The sequence below is a fragment of the Pyrgilauda ruficollis genome, unplaced genomic scaffold (genome assembly GCF_017590135.1).
Source record: "Pyrgilauda ruficollis isolate IOZ18807 unplaced genomic scaffold, ASM1759013v1 scaffold80, whole genome shotgun sequence".
In the NCBI taxonomy this organism is placed as follows: Eukaryota; Metazoa; Chordata; class Aves; order Passeriformes; family Passeridae; genus Pyrgilauda; species Pyrgilauda ruficollis.
Window position 1 is genome coordinate 1449881 of NW_024529933.1, and position 21828 is coordinate 1471708.

The 21828-nt window shown below is 39.1% G+C and overlaps 1 protein-coding gene across 2 annotated transcripts in view; it reads left to right on the plus strand.

Annotated features, from left to right (window-relative positions):
* The window catches only part of DGKI (diacylglycerol kinase iota), a 99463-nt gene that overhangs the window by 41282 nt on the left and 36353 nt on the right, over positions 1-21828 (plus strand). For both annotated transcript variants that reach the window (XM_041487495.1, XM_041487497.1), the window contains 6 exons: positions 3828-3907; positions 5714-5758; positions 8771-8840; positions 11279-11319; positions 12904-13031; positions 13577-13702. In XM_041487495.1, coding sequence (XP_041343429.1) covers positions 3828-3907; positions 5714-5758; positions 8771-8840; positions 11279-11319; positions 12904-13031; positions 13577-13702 — 490 coding nt within the window. The remainder of the gene's footprint in view (positions 1-3827; positions 3908-5713; positions 5759-8770; positions 8841-11278; positions 11320-12903; positions 13032-13576; positions 13703-21828) is intronic.

The window sequence follows — 21828 nt, forward strand, 5'->3', positions numbered from 1 at the left end:
AGTTTTACTAAAACCACACTGGCAAAAGCCAGACCTCTTAATAAAAATGTCTGAACATTTTATAATTCTCTACCATGTATTTGCTTGGTCCTTCATTTTCTTAATATCAGTGGAAGCCCTTTAGGAAATTGGCTTTCTTATGACATATTCAGTAGTGAGGATCCTTTATTTGTTACATTAAACATTTACAGTTCAATGTCTAATCTCCCCCATCCCCTGAGGTGTGTCAGAATCAGAATGAGTTTTCCTAGCATTCACATCTACTGTAATGCTCTGTCTAAAGGCTGTTTTGTTTGGGATTTGAGTGGGTTAATCATGATATTAAGATCACAAATTGAATCCTTTCATAACAATAAACAGGTAAGTTAATTGAATTTTATAATAAATGTAAGTATGTTTGGGCTTCCTTCATTTGTGTCCTCAATACTATTAAAGAGTTCACTAGCCCTAGGTATTCAGCATAATGGGTACTTAATAGGTGGAAGATTTGTTTGTTGCTTATAAATTCCACAGCTAATTTCATGAGGACTTAGGAAATCACTCCTAATCTTGCAGTTAATTAGAACACCAGGCTGGCCATACTGCTGCATCTGCCTAACCCTTCTCCTGCTGATCCTTGGTTTTGGTTAGTGTTGCCAGGAACAAAAACCTTTCTGCAGTACTGGTTCAGATTATGAAGCAACTGTCTGCCTGTCTCATTTCCTGGGTTTTTGCACTGCTGCTCATCACAGCTGCCCGATCAAAATCCTTTTTTATCATTCAGGGAGCACAAAGGAACTGGGACATGGATGCAAGTGGCCAGAAGAGCAGGCGCCTCAGGAGAAAAATATCTGGCACTTGAGTGCTGTGGCTTGGCTCATGATCTGAGACTATTCCTTATTTTTGGCATAGTCACGTGTGTGGGTTTATCCATATGTTCACAGGAGTGTACAGTGTGTGGGTACATGGAAAGTTGTTTTGTAGTGCCTGTGCTCTTAATGTGTTTGCACTCCCACCTCTCTCCTGGCATATCCAGTAATCCCTGTGCCCCACAGGGATTTGTACTGTCCACATCCTCATCCACACAGCAAATGCAGAGGCTCCTTTAATCCTGGATGAAAGTGCCCACAATGTTACTGTCTACTATGCACGTTGACTTGGCCTTTAATTGATTTATCATAAATTAACTAATTTTGCCTCTATTGCATGCTATTGCACTATTTGTAGAATGAGCAGCAACCCCAGAGTTTCTATCCCATTATCAGTCACTAAGCATTTGCTTTTGTTTTAGAACAGCAACTATTGTGAAGCATTCTGTAAGTCCTGACTCTGTGGTGCATTTTGATTGCTTATTGTGGTTAATGATAAAAATCAGGGCTGTGAACATTTTCCTTGCTGAAAGCCAAATGGGTCTTGCAAAAGAAACCAACCAAGCAACAAATGAACAACAACAACAAAAATTGGGAAGAAACATTTTAGCATATACTGTAGTGTTATCCAGTAATGACTTTAAAAGCTTTTCAAAGGCCATGAACGATATGGAATGGAACCACTTGAGACCCACCTCACACATTGCACCTTAGCTAACTATTGACCCCAAATGCCATAGATCATGCTAATTCACTGTTTCCAAATAGTTAAGGCATAACTTTTCTTTTTAAGGACAAAGTCACACAGCCCAGAGTTTCAGAACTGTTCGTTGACCACTAAGAACCAGTATCACATAATTTAATTAAAGCTGTGAATCACTACTTCTTCAATCATTAGATGAGACTCACAAAGTACCACCACTAAGATATCTATTGCATGCTAGTTTTTTTCTTTTTAGATATTTTGGTGTATTTCTTTACAATTACAAATGTTTTAAGGTCCTCCTCTTTTGGTCTGTCAGGAATGGTGATAGTTAAGGATTCCAATTCTGTCATCTGTGTTGTTTTATCAAGTCAAAGCTTTAGTCCCCGTTAAGTGTAGAGAAGAGAGAAAAAATCTGTGGTGACAGTCTGTGAGCCAGTGCTGTAACTTCCTAGTGCTCTGTAGCTGTTGGAGGTGTAATCATGTCTGCTACAATTCAGTTTTTAGTGCTATAAATGAAAGTAACACACTTCTTTCAGTAAGGGCTGCAAAGGAATCTGTTCAATTGAATCTAGATAGCCATTAAGGAGTCTCTGTAAAGAGCTTAAGGGGCTTCTGCCAAAAAGGTTAAGTAACAATAAACACTGAGCAAAGAGAATCAGTCTGTAACCCAGAACACTGGGGTGTTTGAAGGCACAAACTCTTTCTGACCCTCCTTCCACTTGCTTGTCTCTCAGTCTCTGTTCTGCAGTGAAAGAATCTCGAAGGTCTCCATGAGCACTGCTTCCACCTGGCTCCTCTGAAAATGTGCAGGGGGACTGTCATCACTATTGGGTGTCAGTGTTGTTTCAGGAGATGTGTGACCTCTTCCTTCCTGCCTATTCCTTCTTTATGTTCTTGTTCTTACTCCAGCATTTTTTCCCCTGCCTCCTGTTTTCCTGGGTCTGTAGCTGTTCTGCTGTTCAATTTGCTTTCCAAGCACAATTCTGGCAGCATTGCTGAGCCCTGTGCTGGCCTCTGAAGTCCACAGTGACCTTGACTGCAGCAGGTGCTCCCCAGCTCTTCTCCCTGGAAACCACTGAGCTCCTCTCTGTGCTTCAGGCTTTGGTGAACCAGAAAAATAGGAGCTGTCTTCCCCAATGTCTTTTAGCACTGTCTTGTTCTCTTATCAGAATGAAGAACTTGTAAGTATTTAAATACATCTCTCCCACTTAATCAACTCCTTTTCAACAGCAGGAAGGGTTGCAGCACTGTTGTGTTTTCTGTTTGTCTCAGAAACCTTGGTGATTTTATGTTGCTGCACATTACCCAGTTATCAAAATTGTTTATGAGTTGATATTCTGTTCTGCTTCTGGAATATTTCATGTGAGGGTTTAAATATCTTTCTCCTGCTCCCATAAATTTTTTGGCCATTATTTGATTAAAGACCCTTCAGGGAGAAAAAAAGAACTTAATTCAGTGATTCACTTTCACAAAATTAGGTACTCAAGAGTTTTCACTTGCTTTCTTTTTATTTAATGAGTTCTTAGTAGGTAGCTCTCTTGGTATCTTTCTTGTGGACTCACTTTTTTTTCTTTTATTGTATTTCTTATTATTTATTTTTCTTTTTGTGATTTTGTTTTGGACACTTTGGTGGCAAGAACAGAAAAAATATGAAAAACTCGATTTCCTGTTAATAAAAATTTGGCCCTAACCTGAAAGGTTTTGCTGCATTTTCATGAGTTACCTTTTTTTTTTCCCCCGTCTGACTAAATACAGAAATATGTTGATTCTGTGTGTAGATGGAATAATATCTGTTTTGGTTTAAAAGCAGCCTTAGATAAAAATAACCTGGCATTGGATAGTTTTCCCTGACATCAGGCTGTGATTTACATTGCTTTAAACTTGTAGACTTTGAGTACTGAGAATGAAATATCACTCTTATTTCAAGACACAAGGGTGCCCCCCATAACTCTTATTCTGGGGTATGTTCCTTTGTTTTACAAACAATATTTGATGTTCAGATCTGAAAATGAAGTACTCAATTTAACTGAATATGTTTTAGCTTCTTTCATGAAACCATGAAAGGTGGTTGAAAATGAAATATTTGATAATTATAAGTGGGTGAAACTGATGATGATTCATATGCTCTTGCTTTTACATAACTGCTAAGGTTTAGATAGCAGAAGGCTTTCATGAGGGTATGAAAAAAAATCAACATTGGAAACCATTGCAAGTCTGTTACAATTCAAGAGACTTCGGTTAAAGAGGTTTCTCTTTGTTTTGGATTTTTTCAGCCATTCCCCTAGGGATCATAGTTGTACGAGGAGATTGTGACTTGGAGACTTGTCGTATGTACATTGACCGTCTGCAAGAGGTGAGGTTTTTGTGAATTCAGGTATTCACAAACCTATTTTATGGTTCATTCTGTTCTGAGTGCAGGGGTCTAATAGTTGCAACAAATATGTATCAAGAGTATTGCAATTTGCCTGCCATTGAAACCAAAATTCTAGAATTAAGATATGATAATAAAAGTACTGAAAAATATTCCCTAAACAGGAAATTAAAAATCATACTGATTCCTTTTAAATTGTAACAGAATTGAAGTGGATGGGTGTGTTTACTTCTCCTTGATTTATAAAGAGTACTAGGACTTTCCATATACCTTGTTGAAATTACATAAATTATGGATTAGAAAGTATGTTATGCAAGGATAAACACTGTGGTATTTGAGTGGGTCTAATTATGCAAATGTAGTTCTCTAATAATGGAGTAATATGAGACACCACTAAACACAGCAAATATCAACTAGATATTTTCAAAGACAGAGAAATGGGTGTTCACACAGCTAACAATGGTTTTGCTCTTGTTCTTGAACACCTTGCCTCATGAGAGTTCATTCTACAATACACCCTGGGAAATGCAGACTCCAAATGCCTCATTACCTGAATCATTTTAAGTGTGAGCCCCTTTAGTGATAAAACTAATGGATTTTTATTAATGTATTGTCTGATTTTTTCAATCTCTTAGTGATAGCTTTCAAAAACATTTACAAGTTTGATGACATTACATTTATAAACAATTTGTTTATTTGTTTATAAACGGTTGATCTAGTTTGTGCAGGAACTATGAAGCTCATCCCTTCCATTGAACTCTTTGAGAGACATTGCCTTCCAATAGATTTTGGAACTCCACACTGGCAGTCTCAATAAGAAACTTAGTATCTCACTTTAGGCTTTCACTTTGCATTTCAGCCAGGATTCCTTTTATCAAATGCATTTCATTCAGACCTGGAGTGTGACTATAATTATCAGACATAATTGTAAGGTGGTGCATATTTGAAGTATCCAGTACAGAAAATTACAGTGAAATACTAATGATGATGACCTCATCAGATTAAAAATGTGATCTTACACTGAGTTCAGGCAGTTTTAGGTACAACCCCTGAAGGAAGCACAGTTAGATATTTTGGTTGAATTACCCATAGTGGTTGTGGAAGAACTGTGTATCTCCAACCTTTTGCAGGGTTTGTACTAATTTTTGCATGTGTGCTTGATTTGGCTCAGTCCCATTTGCTGGGAGTAGAGATGCCAAGGTTGGCTGAGCTCTGCCAATTTCCATGCTTCTGGAGGGCAACAGTCTGCAGGCCAGGCTCTTTAGTAGACTATGTCAAGTGCTATAAGTATTTGACAAAATCTCTATTAAAATAAAATAGATGCCTGAACCCTGCTAAATGTCAGGATCATTCTGATATGACCTTCTTGGAGTGAGGTTGTCTTGAAATAGAGAGAACTGTTAGTGATTTTCTTAAGTGCATTAATCACTCAGAAATATTTGCAAAAGTGTCTTAAAGATTTTTGACATATTTTCATTAATTTTGTGGCTGACATTGTAAATTTAGACAATTCTCTTGGAACAAATAAATTTTTTAACATGATAAGATACATTTGTGTAATCTCCTTTTTTTGAAACTATTTTTTTTGGCCAAATACATACAAATCTGAACTTTGAGTGAGAGCATTCCTTGATTTTTCTGTGGAGTTTGTTTCAAATGCTTAAAACCAGTGAAAAATACTTGCAAAATTATTTGTGTTTGCCCAACCACTTCAGATAGTAGAACTACAAACAGCTCTTGTTGCTGTAATCTTTTTCATCATTGCCATGTCTTTCATTTTCCTGCTAGGACCTACAGTCAGTAACCTCTACTACACAAAGAGTTCATTACCAGGTAAGATAAGCTTTCCTTTTAGTATCAGAACAGAAAGAGGCTTAAAAATGGGAATGACACTCTTTGCATTTGAACCCATATGTTAGATGAATTTCTAATTATCTGATTATTTGTTTTACCCTTAAATATTGGAAGCAAGTTCTGCTTTCTCTTGAACAAGTTTTATGGAATCACCTTTAAAATGAGCAAAGCTTGATGGTGCTTGTTATATTGCAATAGCAGTATTTTCCACATTTAAATGAATGAGAAAATGTGTCCTGTAGGACAAATGACAAAAGTAAAATTGTTTCTCTGTCTGAGAAACTGAACAATGACATGTTGTATTGCATAGCTGTTGTAGCAAAGTCTATCACTGAGGAAAAAAGGTGTTTTAGCAGGCCCAGCCTCTTAATAATTCTGTACAGGACAGCCATCTACCTTGACTTTACATAATCCTCAAGGTAATTTTTTAGTCCATCCTAAGCACATGTGTGTTTTCTTCATGAGATAAATAGGTTTTAATTTAGGTGGATAGTTCTTAAAATTATCTCTTTGTGTTTTGCAACTTTATTCTACAATTATGCAATACAGAACTTGTCTTTTCTGTTGGAAGTATTATTCAAGAATGCATATTTCTCTCAGTAAAATAATTCATTGTCGAGTGCTTAAATTGGAAGTAAACTGAGTGAGACTAACTCTACTGACTCCTGAAATTATCTGATGTTAGCATGGAGATTTGGCACAGACCATGGTCAGTTGCCATAGTGCTTAGGATCACAGGACAAGTTTGCATGGTACTGATAGCATCTTCCTAGAAATAACAATGCAAGTCTTGTTGCATCAGCAGGAATGAGTTCACTGGGAAGCATATAGAGAGCCAGCCTAGAGGAAGCAATTGTGGTAAAATTGCAGATAATTTCTTTGGGGTTAATGATTACTTGAGGAATGCAGAATTCCAGTTTCATGAGAATGCCTGTAGATGCTCTGACTGTAGGCACTATAAGCAAATGCAATTTGGCATGTTTTCCTGGACTTGCCTTCTTTATATCAGTTGATGGTTTATTTCTTTGTTTCCTTACCCAATGCTAACTTCATATTCTTGACATTTCCATCAATCATTGCCCTGGAACGGGGTTTTAGAACAGTGTTAGTGTCTAGCAAATTGACTAATAAACCAGCACGTATGATTCTGTTCCACTCATTATAAATTAACCTAAGTGGCTGCTGACTGCTCCATGTGTAGAAAACTGCCTGAGGTAAAATGAAGAACAAAATCTGTGTAATGGGGAGATGTACAAGAGAGTATGAAATGTCAGAAATCAGCTCCATGCTTGGCTCTAACCTCTGCAGTTACAGCAGCATATAAATTTGTTGCCTACCCATTTTCTCTAGTGCACAGCAGTGTGAAATCCCTAACATACCATTCATTTTTTATGATTCTACATTTTAAATGCACCCTCTCTGTGTTTTGTATTTGGTACTTGTTTGTCTAGTAACCTTTTTTTTTTTTTTTTCTGAGTGGTTCATTTCTGCAAATTGTCTCATTAGGTTAATTTGAGATTTATTCCATATTTGTTGGTATCCCTCTACATATTACAGAAATGGGAAAAAGAGGAGGATAAAGGGCATGAATAGGGTGCTTCAGCTGATTGAACTGTCTTCAGACCTCACTAATAAAGTGTCATGGGTACTTTTAAATATCATAAATGCAATTCTCTTGTGTGATTCCTCTGCAATTCAAAACATAGGCAGTCAGCAGAAATATTAGCAAACCAAGGTGCAAATGAGAAAAAATATACTGGAATGTTTTCTCATTCTGTTTTGTTTCTCTAATGAGTTTAATGCTCACAAAATATCATTCTCATGGACCTGAAACTTTGAAAGCTAGTTCTGTAGTTGAACTGTAATGAAGTGTTGGAGGGAGTATGTCACAATGTGCAATTTGTGACTCAAGTTGACATTTACCAGCAGTATTCCTACCTTCGTTTTGTCAGCATTTTGTACTATATGAATTTTACTGATTTCTCCTCTTTTTATAAACTGCATTTTAGTACGCACCATTGGATGTTTTCTTCCTTTTCTCCTTTGTGTTGCAGTCCCCTTCATTCGACACAGGTGGACTAATTATTAAGATACATAAAGCTTTGTGCATGTAGACACAATGCCAGCAAGCCTAGCAGGTTTCAGAGATCCTTGATTTTCTGACAAACACTCCAGTGGCAATACAATCAGACCTAAAATCCCACAAGTCTGTTTGCCCGTATCAGACAAAGTTGTATTTTAAATCTGATTCTATTAAATCCCTGAGATGTGTTATTTGCTCCTCATGTACAGTTAAGTTCACTTAATGGGATGTTTTGCTGTCATTATCTCCATCTCTGTGATGCACAGAGGCTGGATACCACAAGCTGTATATGAGAATAAGGTTTATAGTATCAGGTGAAATCCTTCCTGTTGCTTTTACTTTTTCTTTTCCTGCCATCTGACTTGATATACTACTCTGTGGTCTGTTGTCTGAAAGAGGAGTAAAGTTTAATCTTGAGCCAACATGTACCTGAATTTACAACATTTACAGCAGATTGTACTGCTTAAGATGTGAATAATGTTAGAATCTATACAAATTGTGTGTGCCAAAGATCCATGCCACTCTGTTTTGCCCTGTGCAAATATGTTTGTGTTTAAATGTTATATGCAGCAGGTTTAGGAATCTGGCTGACCATTCACTGGCAGCATGAAGCAGGGCCGTTATCATCCTCTGCTCTCTTAGATCCCTTTTGATCCCTTTTACCTCCCAGCCGGAGCTAAAAACACGTGGGGTAGCCTGTTTGAGTCTTTGATAAGTACAGATCAGGAAGAAAATTTTAATTGCTCCCCAGTAATTTAATTTGGTTCCTGGGTTATATAGATTTTGCACATTGTGCAATGTCAGTAAAGCAAAATGAAAAAGTCAAAGTCTAGAAAATAGTCCTTTTCATCAGAGAAGAAACAGTTTGCTGGGTTTCTTTAATAACATAATTTTCATGTCCTATCCAGGACCAGGAAAGCTCTTTCCCCAGAGTACTTTCTGTTCAGAGGCTCTCTCCTAGATGGTGCTTCCTAGATGGTAAGTGCATCTCCCTTCTGCTGTGCCCAGCATGCTGCCTGCTTCTGGTGTGCCTGTGGAGGATAGTTCTTAGTGTAATACTAGAGAACGGTACCTGTTCCTTCTTGTTACACTGAGCAGGTAAAAAAGGAGCTGAGTGCCCCCTTTTCCCCTCTAAAAAATTAAACAGGCCCTTCATCTAACAATCAAAGTGTGTCCTGTGGCTTTTTCATGCCACAGAGAGGCGTTCCCCTGAGGCAGGTTAGAAGCTTGGTTTATCAGTGCCGCTGCTGTGAAGAGCAGACTTTATTGCATGCACTGCCCGAGCTGAGAATACAGCCAGTTGTGGCAATTCACTGCTTGGTGTAAGGCTGAGTTCTTCACCCTGGTTTCTCTGCAGGTGTTGTAGTCTTTGGGCACTGCAGTGTTTAGGTGACAGAAATGTACCTCCCTTTCCATGTAACTCTGTGCTGGAGAGCTGCACTTGTATTTGACCCAGACTTTGTCAAAGCAGATGACTTATCTTGGCCTTACATCAGGTTCCACAGCACTGGAATTAGCAGCTGAAATGGAGGGCATCTGCTTTTATAAAAGCTTCAGCATAGGAGGTTAAATTTTTAATGCCCAAAACAAAACCAAGTTTTCCTTGGCAATTTCTAATCACTATTCCTTGTCTCTCATGAGGGACATTGATAAAAGCCATACTGAGAATCTGTTTGGTTTTTGGAGAAAGCTGGATGGGTAGATGTGTTCAGTTTTTGTCTTTAGTATTTGATATTCCTTTGAAGTGCCAAAACCTACAATGCTACATCACTGTGCTCTTGTGTCCTAAGTGCAGAGTGAATGAACCTGATTTCACTCACCCAAATAACTGCAAAGCAGATACAAAAAAATCACATCTGGTGAAGCACATTGTAGATGATAAATACTTTTGGGGTTAGTAATATAAATTATTTGGCAATGACAGGATTCATTATATGTGGTTTATTTTGTGAATCCCCCCATTTTCATGTGTTTTTCATGAGTAGCATAAATTTCCCTTGAACATACTGGTAATTCAGAGTCAATATCTGTGGCCGAGCATTTGATTTATAAAGAGCTCCTAATTATATTATTCTTCTTTAGATTCAGAATTTGAATTAATCCCATTAGACCCATCAAATTCAGTAATACTTGCTATACTCTCATTGGAACAAAGCAGCTTTTTCTGTCACATATTTTAATGTAATCAATTCTTCTTATAAGACTGAAATCCATTTTATACATTTTAAAAATATTTGTTTTAAGTTAATATTTTTAGTGACTGCTGTTTCATTAAGCCTTATATTTAAATTCAGCATTTAATGGGTTATGAATATTGCAGAATCATAGAATGTTAAGAGTTGAAGGGACCTTAAAGATCATCTAGGCCCAACCTGCCTGCTATGGGCAGGGACGCTTCTCATTAGACCAGGCTGCTCAAGGCCTTACCCAGCCTGACCTTGAACACTGCCAGGGTTAGGGCATTCACAAGTTCCCTGGGCAACCTGTTCAACTATCTTACCTCTCTCACAGTTATTTCTTCCTAACATCCAGTCTGAATTTCCCCTTTTTTCAGTTTGTACCCTTGCTCCTTGTCCTGTCACCAGAGTTCATGATGAAGAGTCTGTCTTCAGCCTCCCTGTAGACCTCTTCAGATGCTGGAAAGTTGCTTTGAAGTCTCCGTGCAACCTTCTCTTCTCCAGGCTGAATAGCCCCAAATTTCTCAGCCTGTCTTTGTAAGGGAGGTGCTCCAGTCCCCATATCAACTTCACAGCCCTCCTCTGGACTTACTCTGGCAGTTCCAGGTCCTTCTTTTGCTGGGGGCAGCAGAACTGTACACAGCGCTCCAGGCAGGGTCTCATAAGAGCAGGGTAGATGCAGAGAATCCCTTCCCTTGGCCACTTTCCATTTTACTGACGCCCAGGATATGGCTGGCTTTCTGGGCTAAAAGCTCACCCAGCTGGCTCATACTGAGTTTTTCAGCAGCCATCACCCCCAAGTCCCTCTCCGTAGGGCCGCTCTCAATCACTTCTCCGCCCAGCCTGTAGGTGTGCTGGGACTGCCATGGCTCCTATGTAGGATCTTGCACTTTGCTGAACTCCATGGGGTTTACACTGGCCCACCTCTCAAGCATGCCATGGTCCCCCTGGCTGGTGTCCCTTTTCTCCAGTGTGTTCACTGCTCCACCAAGGCTGGTGTGAGCAGGAAACTTGCTGAGGGCATGCTCGATTCCATTCTCTGTGCCACTGACAAAGATGCTGGTCACAGTACTGACCCAAGATACCCCACTCATATAGCAATTAACTTATGTTCTTGTGGAGCCACTGTGACTTCCCTGACACAGGGGTTATTTTGGGACCCAGTGATGTTAGTGCAGCCCAGCTTGTCCATGCAGTCCTGCTCTGACTATTTTCTGCTGCTTTTTCTCTGTCTTGCAGCAACTTCTGCTGATCGTTTTTACCGCATTGACAGATCTCAGGTAAATTCCTATTTGTTTTTTGTTCCTATAGATTTATTTTTTTAAGGCTACATCAGATGCAGCTTAAAATGAATTATCTGCCATTCTTCCTGTCTGTTGCAAAAGGTTGCTCATGACGTCTCATGACAAGTGGAGAAAAAAATTTTGGGCTGTTTTTTAGTTAATCTAATTCATGTTGTTTCACTGAAGTCTTGTATCTGCTGACCATTCTGTTTACTACCAATCTGGTACAGATCAGAATTTTCTGCAATTTTTTTCTTTATCAAGTCTTACTAGGGGCATCTGTGTGGCACCAATGTATTTGTATTTATCTTTTCAATGTTGCTTTTAGGCATCAGAAGCCTTGATCCTGTGTGTGTATATGTGTATGCCATGAAATAGCTATGGAAATTAAGATGTTGTTACAATTTGAGAATTATGAACAGAGATGCACAAAACAGTCACAAGGAACCCCAAAAAAGTGTCTATCTCTGCTGGATTCAAACCTGTGGCGTAGATCTGACAATCTGAATATATTTTTTAAAAGACACTGAAAATTTTACAAGGCTTTTGGTGTTTCTGATTTGTAGCCAGAACATGCCAATTAGTTGCTCAGCGTTAAGTGCAAATTGTTGATTTCACACTCTGGTTGTTTGTATCTGGTCCCCCTGAGAGCTGCGTAAGCTGTTTCTGAATCACATGAACATGTTACAGTTTCTTAGCAAAAGCAGCTGGTGCTTTAGCTCAAGCAGAGGGAGCTGTGACTTAGTTCAGAGTTCCCCTGTTCAGTGTCTGCATGTAGACACTGTGGGACTTTTCACACAGTCAAACAAATGGTTTGATGTTGTAATCTAACATTGGGAAGGCAGGGGTGAAGAAGATGCTGCTACAGATTAAAGTGGGCAGTTTGACTCTGTTTGGCTTATTCTGCATTTCTCCAATCCTTGATGCTGTACTAATGGTCATTTTTAATGCCTACTCCTTCATCCAGTGATTCTGTGGGGAAAAAAATTAAATACTGTGTGTTGGTCCCAGTGCACAAACAGTGGCAGATTTCCTACCCATTTCACTACATAGACAGGCATACTCACACTCAGTGGTTTTTTTTGAAAAACAATAAGCATTCAGTGTCAATAACAAAATAAAGGATTGAGAAAGAGAGCTTTGGTAATGGAGATGTGAAAACAGAATGTACAACTGGTGGAGATCTGGAAGTGAAAAGTTCTGTCAACCATCATCAAAGAAGAGACTTCAGGTGTTGGTCTTCATTTCAAAAAGCAAACCTCAGCTTTATGGGTTCATAAAGCTCCAGGTTTCATCAGAATGGCATAGTCATTGAGGAACAGCCTTTAAAATATTGCTGAGAATGTGCAGCTTGCTCATGGGGAATCTTGTTTGGCTTGAAATCAATGGCAAATAAATTGGTGACTTCTGCGGCGTTGGTTTTAATGTGTGTGTATGTATGAGCACACACTTCAATACAAAGTCCCTTGAATATTCTTCAGGGAACCTGACATGCACTCAACTCATTCTAGGGCAGCAGGGTACTTTGAGGGACCAGTGCTGGAGCAGGTTCATTATTTGTTGCTTGTGTCACTCCAACAGGAACATTTGCACTTTGTGACGGAAATTTCGCAGGACGAGATTTTTATTCTGGACCCAGAGATGGTAATGTCTCAGCAGGTGGGAACACCACCAGGAATGCCTGACCTGGTAGTGGAGCAGGCAACTGGGTGAGTGCTGCTGGAATCTGGTTTTCATCAGGTGTATTAGAGATGGACATCTCTTTCTTGGCCCCCTTTTCTGAAGGTTTAGGAGTTGTGGGAGGGCGGGTATTCAGTAGGAACAAATCCAGCTGTGGTAATGACAGGAGAACAGTAGTGTAACATCTACTCCATTAGGCTTCCTGGAACACACAGCAGGACTAGTGGACTTCAGCACCTTTTAACCACCTCACACCACCTGACCCTAAATCCTGCCATAAATCTCTAATGATTGAGTTACAAACTTCTCTGCATGGTCAGAATTCTGATCCCACTGTGTAAAGCCCTGAAGCCCTTTGTGCCTAAGAATGATCATGACGTGTCTCTGTTTCTAATCATCCTCTTGACAGACCAGAAATGCTTCTATTGTTCTTTAGGAAGAGCACTCATAGTGAATTAATCTATTTTAACTTGCTATGGGCTGAAAAATGCTGGGAACCAATAAACATAAGACAGCTTCCAAGTGGAGCACACAAGGGGTATGAATGCCTTTCTCTTCCTCCTTCTCTCCTTAGAATATCGGAGAGGTGGAACCCTGCGGTTCGGAAGAGGATGCTGAGTGACAGCGGCCTTGGAAAGATTTCTCCCCACTACGAGGTACCTGACAAACAAAAGGACGCCAGCCAGACACATATGCTGCAGTAAGAGCCCTCTGCATTTATCTGCTTGATGATGCACTGTCCCTGTCACCACAGACAACTCCTAATATCTCCTTTAAGCTTAATGAATTGTGCTGATATGCTGAAATTACAAATACTTTTTGCTATTTCTCTTTTGCTTCTCCCTTCTGTTCTTCCTCTTTGTCCATTATTTTATGTGCTTGTCTTTGTTTTGTTCTCTATGCACCCTCTCCTTTTAATAAACCTAAATCCAAGTTTTTGAAAGAAAATACCTTATTTTTGATGTCCGAAGTTCCTGAAAATCTTCTTGGCAACTGTTTTGGTGAAAGGTCAGAGCATTCACCCTCAAGGTAGTTCTGATGCAATGTGATAAAGCATAACTGCTGCTTGCTGTCAAAGGTGTAGGCAAAGGTTTTCATATCTTGAACCATGTAGGATGGCTGTACAGTGGTTTTCTTTTTGATAATTTCCCCATAAAAGAAATTTTTGCCTTAGTACTATCTACTATGTTCAGATTGATTTAAAAATACCTCTTATTCTGCTTACCTATGTTAGAAATTGTTCTCAACTTTTTGGTTATTTCACTTTAGATTTTCAAAACTGCCAGTGGATCACTTCTAAAGATTAGATGGGAAATGTCTGTCAAAACTCTGTTCCTGGCTTTGAAAGTTATTTGTGATTTGGTGTCATATTCCCCCCTTTCCCCAATAATTATGTTATGTATAATTGTGTTTGTAGTTCTACTGTATCAGCAACCCTATAGGCAGCTTTTAAGACATAGTATGGAAAAATTAGGATTAGTGTCAATGTGGCCTTTTTTCAGATTTTTTTTTTTTCCTGTCAGGATGTGTGTGGGAGAGGGCTACAAGGTACAGGGCAGGCAGAGCCTACAGCTCTAGGACAGGTGCAGTGGGGATGGCAGGCTGTCTAGCCATGTGGCTACCAATTGGAAACTTTCCAGCTAACTGAAAACTGCTGTCGGGAGGAGATGTCATGGCAAGAAGGGGTGATCAAGGTAGCACTGCCAGGAGAAAATTGCCTGGTTTCCTCCCTGAGGGATTCTGGATTAGTTCTTGATATCCTTTGCAAAGTGAAAAATGGTGAACTTAGGTTCATTTTTCCATAGACTGGAATGGAAGGGCCCAAAATCTGAAGCTGGCAAAGCTGTGAGAAAAATAATGCTTAGACAGTTTTAGGCACTGTGGAGAAATGGTGAGAACATGTGGACTGATTTCTTATTGATAAGAAGAATGATTTTGTTTACATCAGCATGACTGGAAATGTTTGCTTAGCTGCAACAATTACATTTGGTGGATTTATTAAGCACAAAATAAGCTACTAGCATGGCTCAGAGTAAAGTGTCCCTGGCACAGCCTACTATGAGGAATTGTTTACTTTACAAGTTCTCTAAACTTAAATTGTTTTGTCTGAAATTTTTCATGCTAAGACTCAGTCTATGACTGATTATTTTTCTTTTAGTAAAAACTTTAACAAAAAAAGCCAGTTCTTTCTGAAGACAAGATTTGTGAGAAATGTGCTCTTTTAAATGACCTTCCTTCAAATAAATAAATCCACTGGTTCTTTCCTGAGATGTGTATGGGCTGGTAGTGGAATGAAACTCATTGGAATGGAATTTTGGAAGCTTGACATTTAGTAAAATGTCATCATAATACCAGAGAGATGCCTTTTGCCTAGAAAATTACCCCAAAATTTGCCCTGCTGATGAGGTTGTTTGTGCACTTTGGAGACACCTCAGATTCAAGAGCTTTGCTTTCAAAAGTTTCTGTCTGTACATGCTCACAGAGGAGTTATGCTTCTCTGTGCTTAATTCAGGCTGCAGATCTGCCTGCAGGGCTGAGGGAAGTGGGACTGTGCTGCTCATTAGCTGTTCTCCAGCAGCAAGGAGAAAAGGGATGCATCAGTCATGTTCAGATGGAGAGGGTCAGGAGAAGGTGTATGAAGGAACAAGGAAAAGAGGTTGCAAGAGCCAAAGGAGTAGAAGCACAGATGGAGCATGTGCAGGGCTTGGGGAACAGGGTTAAAGGAAGGGAGCTGTTCAGGGTACAGAGGATAACCAGGTGTCTGGGGAGTCAGAATGGGAAAAGGAGGAGGGCATGGAGTACAGATAGGTAAGGGATGAGCGAGACAGGCTAGGGGCATAGGGGAAGGGTCTCTGTCTGTTTCTCTCCAGAATACAGAATTCTGACTTTAATCAGGTTATTACACAGGTGGACAAGCTCTGAAATATGTTTAGACACTGCTTCACTTGCTGCCAAGGTGGAAGGTGTATGGTAAATGAGTCAGGGGACCTCAGTGGAGGCAGCAAGGTATTATTAAATTTTAGACAACTGAATGATGCCCTGTTGGACTGGCTTCTCTTTTCAGCATCTGTGACAGAATTTCTGAAAGGTGAAGATTTTACAACAAACTTTTCTCAAGTGGCCGGTTAACCATGGGCTGCTCATTCTGTGCATGTCCACTGTGAAGTAGGTTTGGCTACTGGGGGGCCACTACAAGGAGATTTTGAAAGAGTGTGGAGGGCTGGAAACTGAGAAATAGGATTTCTGTTGCCTCAGGTTGTATGACTAAAATGAATGGAAATTTTCTGCCTGCTTTCCCAGCTGCAGAATACAGATAATATTGCAACCTCACCTTAAAGGAGCACAGTGAGGGTAAATTTCATGGTCTTGAGAAACCTGGATACTATGGGGAGACTCTGTCAGAGATGCTTAGCAGGACATGAATCATTTTGCATTCTGTGCACAGTTTTGGCAGTGTGGAAGAAATAAATCTTGAGGCTGTGTAGTGCATATACAGGAGGATAGCAAGAAGATTTTCACTTAAACTCTGAGGCAAGAGTCCAGTAGAAGAAAATAGAAAGTGGCAATGTGACTAAAAGTTTTCATAACATTTGAGTGCAACAGGGTTGCAGTATGATGAGCTTCTGGATGTTTGACTTAGCAATCTAAAAAAAATATCTCTTTAACATAGTGCTTGAAAGAAAAAAATTAGTACTTTAGAAAGCATTATTATATTTTGGCAGCTGAAGTTGCTCACAGGTTCTTTGCAGAGATTTGTCCCTTCAGAAATTATTTTTCAATTAAAACTTGAGAAAAGGATTTCAGCAAAATTCCTAAACAGGGATATGGCAGAGAACAGAGCAGTCAATTCTTCCTGTACACAGAGTTCTCATGGGTCTTCTAAGAGTCATCAGCATCCAACATGTTTATCCAGTCAGAAATATTGTACAGCTCAAAATGTGTTATCCTATAGCCTAGGGCAAATGACAGGGGACTTGGTGTGAGAGAAAGGGTCATAGATGACACACTGGAAGTGCTTTCTCAGTGGTCATTTTTTCTCCTAAACAAGGTATGACAAACAGCTGGTCATAATATAGCTTCAGGATGCTTAGAGTGTGTCTGTCATCACTATATATACACATATAAATGTGTGTAATTGCATATATATATATATATATATACTCACATATACTCGCATTTATATAAAACTTCTTTAAGATAAATTATTTCTGACAAGTGAGGAATGTAGCTTAAAATTCGAAGGTGAATGATCCCTTATATTATTTCAATAAATGAAAGCAGAGAGCAGAATACCTGATCTAAAAATAATTCTAATGTTAGGCGTTGCTTTTGATCACTAGCTTGTTTGGTTAAAGCATAGTATGAATATAATGATTTTGAGGCAGGGGTCTTTCTGAGAGAAAAATTATGCTTTTGTTTTTCATTAACTGAATTAATGTTATTTTTAGGTAGATGTTGGTTAATAGTATTTAATGTTTTTTCCTTATTTGATAGCTCTTTGATCTGTGATGGATTGGACAGGACATGAAACAGTGTCTTGATGCAGTAACCATGAGCTGGGGCAGATTGTAGTTTAATAGGAGCATCAATTTAAAAAAAAAAACCCACATTGGGAAGACAATTTACTAGGACTAGAGGTGCTTGATCTTGAAAAAAGATAAATATTCTGGTCTGACTGCACTGATACAGGAAATTAGACCCTTCCTTTGTACATGAGTGGTTTCATCCTATGATTAAATGCTGCAGTGAGATGCAGAAGACCTTACAACCTGCTGTGTGTTTGTTGTTGGCCATATATTTCTCTTCTTCATTGTTTGTCACCCTGTTATATGACGAGAGCTGGAAAATTCGATAAAATAAAAACCCCAACATCATACAGAGATGAAAAGGTGACTGTATCTTGGTAGAGGTTTAATCTACATCTTTTAATTGAAGTAATTAATTTTTCCCACCATTCGGGGCAGTAACCAGCTCTTTTCTAGCATCTGTCCAGCTGTGATGGTAATGTGTTTCCCAAGCTGCTGGCTGCATTTTCTGAATCAAGTGCATGGCTTATGAAGGGTGGGCGAAGGTTGGCCAGGATACCATCTGGTCTTGTTAGGGAGAGGAAGAAAAAAATGCCTGTAGGTGCTGGAAGATGGCTGCAGCCCTTTCCACTAAATAGACATTAATTAGCTAGTAATACCATCCAGGCATTGCTTTATGAAGCTATAATAACCTAGTTTCTCAGAGGGAAGAAGAAAAAGGCTAAATGCCAAGTGTTTCACTCAGCCGCAAGAATCTGATCATTGCCCAGGAAATCAGTGTGACAACACAGATGTTGCAAGGTGGTTTAGGGTATTTTTTAAAGAGAAATCTTCATGTCTTACAAGATGAGATAAGCATCAGGGGTACAAATTTGCATGTTAAAGGAGAAAGAATGCTAATTTAGTGGAAGTTTAGAAAATATAAAGATTCAGAACATGCAAGGCAAGGATTGCCTGATGACAGTGAATCTTTAAAATTTCAAAGGTTGGTAAGGACTTGAAAAATCCAAAGGTTTGCCTGAGAAATAGTGTATTGGAAAACTCAGCATCAGCTCCTCCATAGGCAGAGTTGTCTACCCTGGTGTTTTTGATAGCAAAATCTGAATTAATTTGCAGGTTCAGATTTAGTTCAAGCTGCCTTTATAAAATTATACTAGAAGAGTGAAGTGTGTATGTCTTAATCAGGTATTTGTATACCTATAAGAATTGCTTTCCATTTTGCAGACAAGACTCCATGAGTACTGATTGCTTTCAAACAAATCTTATTTTAGTGAAGGTGTAAATCACCATTACCATTACTGTACACTGCTGTGTAGTACTTATAATGGAATTTGACTATAACAGAGTGCAGAGTCTTTTTTTTTTTTTGCTTAGCTCTCCATTTTCTTTCTCTTCTGTTGTCTTGGATACTTTTACAAATAGCATCTTTCTCACTACCTAAAAGTGGAGCATGAGAGATTTGCCTAAAGCAACTCTGCCTTTTGCTAGGAAAGTGATGTAAAAAATGTGGGGTTGGCACTGGAAAGGAAGATGTAGATCCAAAGAAGAGGGAAAGTGTTGCAAAGAAGACTTAGAAGAAGGGAAACGTGTGTTAAATAGGAAAAGAACTTCAAAGAAAGCAAGGGAAAATAGATTATAAGAATACAGCAAATGAATAAGAAATTGTTTGGAGGGAAAGCAAGTTCCCTACATGAGACTGAGTGTGAAAAAAATTATGCATTTTGGTGTGGGGTCTGGTTCTGTATTTTTAAAGCTTTTGCTATTTGTCAGCATGATGTATCCACTACTTAAAATATTATAGCCATCCCAGATAGAAGCTACAATTTATCCACCATCAGGCAAACCTTTCTTCAATTCCTCTATAAATCTTCCCTTACTGCCACTGATGAAGAATTCTTTGACAAGGATGGCACCTGTTAATTTTTTTAGTCTAGTGCACAGGTGTGGTAAATAATGCCATGTATTTTAAGCTTTGGTTGTGAATACAATCTCTCTATATACATTGAGTTCTTAGCCATGTTCATTGTTTTGGGAGAATTTCAGTGGGGAAAAATGCAAGAATTATTCAGGGACTCCTGGCCGTGTCTGATTAGTAGACACAGCTTGACTCAGCTGTAGAAGAAAGGCAGAGTTGGGAGAGGAAAATAATGCCAAAAAGAGAGAATGGAGAGGAATGTTTGTTCTGAAATACCTTTGCAAAGACTGGCCTGCATGAAATATGCTCTTGGTTTATTCTGAGTGGGTAAAACATGAGAACAGATGCTCTGAACTCAGGATTCAAGAAGCTTTGTGCTACTTCAGCTGGAGTGGTACCATCTCAGGGCTGGTTCTGGGCATGGAAAGATCCCGGCATTTAGTTCTGGTGTCTGAAGGCACAAAAGCAGGACAAAGGAAACTGGTGCCACATACAAGCCCTGCTAGGTCAGGGGATGGGCCACGGCTTTGTGATGATGGCATGCACTGGACCTGAGGGACCTTTGCAAACAGTGAGAATCAGATGGTTCTGGAAGCTATTCAAAACAAACTTTCAGCAACTTCTGGTGTTACCTTTAAGTAATTGCATACAGGCAAAACCTTATTTAATCATCTATGCCTGTGTTTTGATTAGTAGAATTTTTATGTCACTACTGTCAAGTTTGGCCTTATCTATAGAGAACTAGGCTGTAGAAAATTCATAGGTAGTACTCAAAATTTTCTGCAACAGTGATTATTAATTGGTACCTACATGTCATCTTGACAACCCCAGCCCAGTAATACTGAGCTTTAAGACACAACTTTTGCTTCTGCTCTTGTTAACCATAATTGGGAAAAGAAGAAATCAGAAATTGGTTTAGATTTGCATGTCTATAATCTTATTTGTATATGTGAATGCATTGCAGAGAGTGTGTGTTTTCTTCAGGAATGAAGTCTCCAGCCTCTGCTGTTGAGGCAAAGGGGTTTTAATAACAGTGTGTACATGTGAAGTGGGCTTGTACATCTGCCCCTTTGATAGATGGCAGAAACAGAGCACATCCTGTACTGTATCCTGTACAGTGTTCTTTTTCTTCTAAGTACTTATTACCAATACATTTTATCATTCAGCATTTAGCTCCCCAGAGTGGACTGGGTGGGATTTTGGCTTCTTCTTTTCTCGCCAAGCTGCCCCCTCTTAATGACTTTTGTGGCATCTCAACACCTGATGCACAGCTGAGGAAATTCACCCCGCTGGCAAATTATTTCGACAGACAGTGACATGCAAAACACTCCCACACATGATGAGACTACAAATTGGCTTCTTTAGAGAGATCTTGCTTCTTGACTGGCATTCCACTTTCCAAAAGGGAAATGCAAGCAGTCCAGCTCTCCTCCTCTCCTTGGGGCAACTTCAAGCAACAGAATGCACATGTACTTGACAAAGGAACCATCTTACCTGAAGGTTAAAAAGTCAACTACCACCTAGCTTGAAAATGCCTTCTGATTATTTCCAGTAGACAAGGGGGCAAAGCCAGGTTTTCCACATGGGTTAGAGGTTTTTATTTTGGATTGCATTTAAAAGATAAAAAAATGATGTCGGCAAAGTAGAGATAGCTGGGTATCTTGGTTTCCTTGAAGTGGTTTACCATAACAGTTATTAATCTGCTTTCCACTCTCTGGCTGATAGCCAAGACTGAAGCAGTAGTCTCTTTTTTTTTAACAACTGTGTTGTTTTCCCTCTTTGCTTGCATCCTTGCTTGCCTACTTTAGTCCTTGATTTGCAAAGCAGAATCTTCTCTGAGAAGTAAGACAGCTTTACAGCAAATAATGCAGCAATATATCAAGAGAAAGACTTCTCATAATCTCATTTTATTTTTGTCTGGGTAAAAGAAAATGACATTTGATAATTTAATTTTTGGGGCCTACTGCTTTCCCTGCAAGCATTGGACATGTGGTAACTGTACCTGGCAGGAGAAGGGTAGCAATAGTGGATCTGACAATGCCACTGTAGGATGTGAATATCCCTCTCTCCAGCTTTATGGACTGGAAACAACAGACCTACAGTCCCCAGTGACATTTAAGGTGCTGGAAAAGGGGATGGATGGGTTTACTGAGGTGATAAAAGATGATTGACAGAAAGATATATTCTTCTGGGTATTCTTTAAGGACTGTTATAAATATAGGTCAAATATTCTCCAGTATGGCATACTTAAAAGCCAATCAAGGCTGGAAAAGTTGTGTACCATGTAGTTTTAGACGTTTATGTTTGTACTTATGTGCACTTACTCATTTGTAAGAGTTGAAGTAAGAAAAAAACAACCAAAACAACAAAAACCAAACCCCAAAT